Below are 7,902 nucleotides of genomic sequence, written 5' to 3'. Positions count from 1 at the left end.
AAAGTCTGATTAAAAATGAAAATGAGCATCAGCAGCCTGCATGCTGCACAATCTCACTCCAGCTGGGAGCTAAAAGTTGGCAATCCTGGTGAGACTCAGTGTTTCCCACAAGTTTTTTATTGCAGGGCATATTTTGCACAAGATTGTAGCTGTAAATCATCATAAATTAGACACGTTCATGGCAGTTTGACAAGCATTGTTTTATAGCAGGCCTACACTCTGTGACACTGATGTGAAACATAAAGAAAGTGGCTCACACTAATACCTTGAAAATCGTGTGATTATCAGGGTAAAATGTAATGCCTCCAGTGTTTTCAAATCTGTACAAAAACTCTGGCTAAAGCTCAAAACATATCTCCAAGTCTGTAGCAAAGTTTTACACGAGCATAACCGTCCCCTTGCAGCCGTGCAGAAAGTTACAGAGCACACACACGCCCAAACAACTCAATAAAATGATTGACGTGGCATCCCACTAATCACAGAGCAAGTGGGCGGGACTTCCGCTGACAGTGACAAATCAGTAATGGCGACACAAGAACGCTCTAAATATGTCAGCAAAACAACACCGAGGGGGAGTGAACTTATGGACAGCAGTCATATTTTGAAGAAACATTATAATAATTCCATCTAATTGTGTGCAGTTTCACTCCGGCCGAAAGGTAAAACGACTGATGGCGCTTCGTCTTTGACGAATACCGACATGTGACTACTCTGCGTTCTGCTAACTGTCCAAACTTTCTGACAGTTCGGCAGTTAGTGTGTGAAGCCAGCGCCGCCCGGACTAGCTAGCAGGCTGTGCTAGCTAACGTCAGCTAGTTAGCCGTTAGCCGAGTTGTCCAACGATCGAGCGCAGCGGACAGCTTAAAACGTCCCGATTATTAGTTCTGTTGACACCGCGTCTTTTTAAGTGTTACGCTAAAGTTACACCGCACCTCTTAAAATGTTGACAAGGTCACGTCAGGAGCTTGACTTTCATCTTAACTTTGATTTTGTCTGCACATCCGTGATGGCCACCAGTTTTGGGGAAGCCATGATCCAATCAGAGTTGATTCTTCTGACTGGTCGTTGCCGAGCTAACGTTCATGCCTGTAACTGTACGGAGACTGTTAGGAAACACACAACGCTAACCCTAGTCTAGTTGTAAAGCTAATCTTGTCTGTATTTGTTGTGTATGTTGTTCTTAGTGTATTTATTTAACGGTATATGTATGTTGTTACGCTGCGAATGCGCTCTGCAGCCACATACTCAACGCAACTCCATATGTCTGTCATGTACGTGTATGTTATGGCTGCTGTTGCCTTTGATGCACATTGAAGCTTGTAAACTTAAAATTTAAGTATTACATGTGATCACAGCATTCTTTGGGGATGACATTTCGGCTTTTTATTGGAAAATGCAATAAAAAAAACGGCAATTTGTTGTCAAAATATGTTTTAATTTCAGTAGTAAAGGGACTCTGTTTACAGGGCAGCTTAACAATAAACAAAACAGAATCCTAATTAAACTTGAGGTTTTACACATGTGGATCTGAATATATATATATTTTTAGTGTGTAAAATATAAACGTAGATTGAAAAAGCATCTGTATGAGGGCTGCACAATGATTTGAAATGTAATATTACATACATTATACATACATCACAATATGCCTAAGTGCAATATCAAATCTCTGGAGGTGTGTGTTTTTTGATAAAAGTGAAAATGTGTCACAAGTAGAGCCACAGCTGTTATTTTTCTTGTCTAATTAATCTTTCAATTGTCTTGACAATCACTCGACCAGTTATTTGGTTGATCAAACGTCAGAAAATAGTGAAAAATGTCAGTCAGTGTTTCACAAAGTGGCGTCTAAAAGTTCACAAGCCAAAGATGTTTAGTTTACTTTCTTAGAGGAGGAAAGATAACAGGAAAATCTAAATTTTTAGAAGCTGGACTCAGAAAATTTAGATTTTCATTCTTAAATGTACTTAAATCAGTTATTCTATTATCAAAATAATTAGTGATCAGTTTAATTTTTGACAGCTGATTGATTAGTTGATCAGTCGTTGCAGCTCTAGTCAGAAGATGCCATTTTAAATGAACCACGTGAAGCTACAGACACGCCCTGACCTAGAAATCATATTAACTAGACATAAGGGTACATGCTTGTTTGTACAGACCACAGTACATCACATGATTATATTTTTTCAGTGGAGAAGACATGGAAAATTACCATTTCCACTAAAAGTAACTCATTGCGATCTCAGTGTGTGTCAAAAATATTGTCAGCATGATTTTTCTCTGTCTTGTTTAGCCCTAATTCATGCAATATCATCACATCCAAGTAAGCAGCCATGTAGTAAAGAGTGCTTGTGATCATTTTCTATTAAAACTGCTGCACATGTGTTGACTTAATCCAGTGGTCATTTAAGAGTGTTTCTTTAGTCATGATAAGCATTATATTGCATTCTACATATAAAAAATACATGTAAAGAACAGTTAACACATTAAATGACGTTTAGATTTTCTGATTATATTGTTTGCGTGGCATTAAAATCATGTCTTCCTTGTTTTTCCTTCTGTAGCTGTCTGGTTTCCTACCAGCTGTTCGGTAGATGTCCACCCCCTCAGACACATCAGGTGGAATGTCCCATCCTGGCCCTTCCCCTGGGGCAGGTCTGTCCCCGGGGCCCATCTTGGGTCCCAGCCCAGGACCAGATCCCTCACCAAGCTCTGTTCACAGTATGATGGGACCCAGTCCTGGACCCGGGACGCCCAACGCACCTCATGGCATGCAGGGACAGGGACAAAGTGATTACTCTCAGGACAGCATGTATCCTATGCACAAGGTACAGTGTGCATGCTACTGTTAGGCGTCTGTTGGTGTCACTGCTGCACAAGGAAAGTGTTGTAGTTTGTATTTTTATATCACATTGTCTTCAGTCTGTCATCAACAGCCTTCATTGTTACTGTATAGTGTTTAATTGGATGCTTTACTAGAGCCTTACAGGTAAATTTGCCTGTCCCATATATCTGCCAGTATTGATGCATGTGCTGCCTGATGCACATGTTGATGAAGTTGTAAGAAATGACAGCCCTGAAATACCACAAATGACTTTGTTTATTTTGAACATAAATACTCTGGCTTCTCAGTTGGGCTGTATTTTTCATTGTCACTTGTCATTTCCGGTTCACAAATGTCTTGATAAATGAAAAGCAATTGCCTGTGGACAAAAGTAGGCAAAAAGTTCATTTTCTACACCATCAAGCTATGTGGAAAAGTGGCAGTACAAGCCTGCAAGTGTCTTCTTCCAAATCTTAAAAGATCTTTATTTACTGTATGTGTTTAACTGGGGCTTTTTGACAGTTTTGGCTCGAGGCCTCTGAGCACTAAAGCTGTCGTATACTGTATATGAGACGCTTGATTGACAAACAGTTTTCATCACAGTTGCATCAGATACTACAGTTGAGGGAGAACATGTGTTGTGTACAGTGCACATGTCTGCATCCTGAGTCTTTTTTTTTCTGTTTTCAGCCCATGGAGGGCATGAATGACAAGTCAATGGCTGAGGCGATGCACTTTGGTCACATGAAAGGTGTGGGGATGAGATCTCTTCACAGTGGCATGGGGCCTCCACAGAGTCCTATGGACCAGCACAGCCAAGGTAGCTCATCCCTTTGTTTTTAAATCTGAAAGCTATGGGTTCACTCACAGAAATAATTAAAAGAAATGGATTCTGCTTGTCTTGTTAGCTTTAATTATTCTTTTTAAAAGTTGTACACGTCTCCAGAAGTAACCAAATCAAATAAATAGTTGTTATTCCTTCGGAGAGTGTTTTATTAAAACACTTTTCAAAGTTTCAAAGACGTGAAATATTTAATTAACAAGAAAAGAAGCAGAGAAGCTTGTATTTTTTGCTCTTCTGTCTTGTTAATATTACCAACCCCTAAGACTGAATAATTTTGGCTCCGACCTTCAGGTTGTGAGCCCCTGCTTTAAAGATCCTGATATAAATTTTAAGTTTGTAAAACCACGAAATCACTTTCTGTCTGCTGTAGGATACATGTCGCCCCACCCGTCCCCCATGGGAGTCCATGAGCATGCATCTAGTCCCATGTCAGGAGGTGGAGGTGGACCTACACCTCCCCACATGCCTCCCACCCAGTCAGGCCCCATGATGCCCATGGATCCCCAAGGAGGTATGACCAGCATGTCCAGCATGGCCCAGCAGGGGCGAGGACCATCTGCTTTCAGTCAGGTCCAGCTGCAGCAGCTCAGAGCTCAGATTCTGGCCTACAAGATCCTGGGTCGTGGGCAGCCGCTGCCTGAAAACCTCCAGCTGGCTGTTCAGGGCAAAAGGAGCCTCCCAACAATGCAACAGCAGCAGCCACAACCACCACCACAGCAGCAGCAGCAGGCTCCTAGTTCCAGCCCTTACAACAGGCCTCCAGGTAGGGAGATGCAGCTTTACATTATTACAATATGTAGGCTACTTTATGAAGACAGGGAATCTGTTAGTTGCCCAGGTTCTTCTTTTTGCAGTGCGTGATCCTTAAACAGGAAAGTGGGAGTTAGGATTATGTTTTTCTGTAAATTTGTGGTCCACGTGCTGCTAATGTCAGACTTGAAGGTGGGTATAAGAATCAAATGATTAGTTTTTGGAAATAATCTATGAAATGTCAGAAGAACGTTAAAAAATACATTGAGTTGACATACTCAGATAACTTGTTCTGCTGCACCAACAGCACAGAACCTACATTTGTCCAGTGATTTGACATCGTTTATGTTAATGTGGAGCATTTTTCTTCAAATAATGAACAAACCTTTCGTCAGAATGTGGCTACCAGCCTGTCACATCCTTACATTATCTATTTAGGCCATGATAAAGGCTCAGAGAGAGTTTTGCTTTACAATTTAAATATGTACTAGATGAATTACTAAAATATAAATTGTAATTGTGTTAAAAGGTATGCCAATGGCACCTATGGGTGGTCCCCAGTCAAGTCCATGCCCAACCCCAGCAATGCAAGGACACAATCAAAGCACAGGACCCAAGCCTTGGTCTGACGGTAAGTACTTTGTCAATCTCCAGACGGGTGACGTATCAAAAGGAAACCATGAATGCTTGACCCCTACAGTGTACTGATTCGGTGGCTTTGTTGTGTTCTGGGGGGGGCATTTCGCTGGTTTGGTTTGGATCCACTTAGAGAGAAGCGTCACTATAAATCAATCCAAAGCTGTTCTGAGTGACTACCTCTATGATGAAACATTTCTGTCCTGGTGGGAGTGAGCTGTTCCAGGATGGCAATGAGGGAATGTCTTCTGTAAAAATGGCGTTCATCCCTCCAGAGACTTGGAGAATCAGTGCTGAGGCACATTGGAGCTGAACACCTTATCAAGACGCTGTTTTTCGGTTTTACTTTTAATTTGTCACTCGTCTGTCCATGATGTGTATCTCTGCATAGTTGACCAGTTGAGCTAACAACCCATTGAGCTACATTCACTTTGACACCTTTTCACTTCACGTATTTACAATCCAGCGTGAGTGAGAATGAAAGGTTTGATGGCGACCCGGCTACACACTTCTGTTTGATGTATAGCTACACCTCAGATTCTCTTTAAAGGACACTACAGCGAATTCTTTGAAGCTAAACGTCGCAGTGTGAAAGGATGCTGCAATCAAAGGTTGCAGCATCTTTCCACACACCCTTTGAAGATGGATAGATTTGAAGAGGGACGCCCACGTATGTTGTCAAATAAGACACAAATCGTTACTGGCAGATGTACAGTACAGTGACTTAACCAGAAAGTCTGGCGTTACATTAAATTAAATTTAGCCCATTTAGGTGAGTTAAAATCAATAACTTGTAGAGGTATTTGTCACTGAAGCAAGTTTTTACAGCTCTTTTTTTTCTCTTCATTCTCTAATTTACAAGGTTTTAAAGCAATTTTTTTCAAGCTTAGGTGATTTTTTTTGTTGTACATCTGTCTGTAGGTCAGTATCTGTCTGTGAGTCTCATTCTCATGAACGCAATGGCTCACAAACACCTGAAAGTAACTCATTCAAACGTTGACTTGGACTTGAAAATGAACTGATTAGACTTCTTTTGGTCAACTGTGACCTCACAAAACGCATTTTTGGCTAAGACTCAATTTCACACCATGATCTGATAGGATGAACTGATTAAGTGGTGGCCTCTTTTATTCAAAAGTTGAGACAGGGCGGACGTGGACGTACACTGCAACTGCTTTACTGGTTGGCTGATGTAATAAATTGTGAAGCGATAATTCTAGTTTAATTATTTGCTATAAACGGTAGACTTTAAGTGTGGCGTTCCAGATGGAGGGATCATAGCTACCATTAAAATTTTAGGACTGATTAACACTTCAAGGAAAGTTTTATTCAATGAAAGCTCCTCCAGTTGTCTGTAATTCTCACAGTAATACTCCAAAGTGATCACCGTCAGAAATCAGTGCTAAACTCAGGCTTTTTGTGGGTCATCAGTCACAAGTGCAGTTATCTTGTACCTTACAAATGGATTAGCTCCTGATAGTGATTCACAATAATTCATATGAATCCCCTTCAGTTTATTTTTCTTCCGTGTTGTAAAAACAGATGGTATGAAAGATAAAACTTTCCAGCGTAGCCAAAATTATACTGATGGGAGCCATTTGTCCCAAAATGTTGGCACTGTCTGTCTGTTGGCTTAAGGCTGATAGGTTCTTAAGCATAGCTATGATTAAAACTCAACATCGTTGAACTTTTTTTTTTTTTTTTACCATATATGAATAATAAAATGGTGCGCTATGCAAATATATTTCAAAAAGAGGAAATCTGAATTAGTACATACATCCAAAAGCCCCATATGCAAAAAGAACAGCCCTTAACTCCCACTGAGGTCAATTTAAAACCAAGTAAATGCAAATATGAAGTAGTCACATATCAGTAGTCCCTGGTCTGACACCAAATTGGTCCCAGCTGAGATACAAGTTTCAGAGCGATTTAGAGGGTCTAGGTTTAGATTAACGAGTCACTGGAGGGAAAGTAGGAAAGTTCTTCTTCCAGCCAAAGCTGACAAGGAAAAGACCCTTAATGCTATGTGTTGGTACCAATCTGTGAAAGTGAAAAGGGACCTGTAATGGGTTTAATGAACTGAGGAAACAACGGCTGATGTGTACCTGCCTACTTAAGTGTGGGTTAGAAGATGTAATTTATCTACAAGTCTAACGATGTCCAGCCCAGTGATACTACTCAGCTATTAACCTAGTTGTAAAGGTTTTTATATCCAGGTAGCACAATGCGATAATTTGCTTTTCATTAGAAATGAAGGAATGAATATTTGAGGTGTTGTGCGTTTTATTATCCACAAAACAGAATATGTATTTCCTCATCCAAAATCAAGACACATTGTTTCGCTACAGTGACAATTTTTAAAAAAAGGCTTTATTATGATGGTTACAAGATACCAGCATGTACGTCACCAGTGCACTTAAAAAATATGACTTTGATGTAATACCTGCATAAATATATTGACACAGATGCTGAAATGACATCACAGCAAACAGCAGGAAAACCAGAAAAAAACATCAGGAAACCTAATGTTACAATAGCTGACAGAGCATGGAACATACAATTTGTTGTTTGGTTTTTATTAATAAAAAAAAACGGAATATATTTTGACAATTTTAGTGCAGGACAGTGAAGGATGTGAAAAGAAGCCCTGTAAACAAAAGTGAGGAACTTCTCATTAGGATCAGCTCTTTACACGTTCACGTCTCTCCACCTTCACATGTCACACTGCTTCTTATTAAAGGTTAGATCTTTTGTGGCAGCAGTACTTTAGGGCACATTTTAATTCAGCACTTTCACTCTTTTTGCAGAAATTCAGTTCATCCTTTATCACTGGTGTTGTTGATGTGCAGAC

At 40.2% G+C, this 7,902-nt stretch overlaps 1 protein-coding gene across 1 annotated transcript; it reads left to right on the top strand.

Annotated features, from left to right (window-relative positions):
- Window positions 1–547: 547 nt before the first annotated feature.
- Window positions 548–5,046, top strand: smarca2 (SWI/SNF related BAF chromatin remodeling complex subunit ATPase 2; the record flags this gene model as incomplete). The annotated part of the gene is made up of 5 exons (XM_008276428.1): window positions 548–659; window positions 2,562–2,825; window positions 3,512–3,641; window positions 4,036–4,428; window positions 4,945–5,046. Coding segments are annotated over exons 2-5 (859 nt in total), but the record flags the coding sequence as incomplete, so codon positions are not given.
- Between the last annotated feature and the right edge of the window lie 2,856 nt (window positions 5,047–7,902).

Source organism: Stegastes partitus, unplaced genomic scaffold (genome assembly GCF_000690725.1).
Source record: "Stegastes partitus isolate 25-593 unplaced genomic scaffold, Stegastes_partitus-1.0.2 Scaffold71, whole genome shotgun sequence".
NCBI lineage: Eukaryota > Metazoa > Chordata > Actinopteri > Pomacentridae > Stegastes > Stegastes partitus.
The sequence above is the reverse complement of the archived record's forward strand: the minus strand, read 5'-3'. Positions and strand labels throughout refer to the sequence as shown.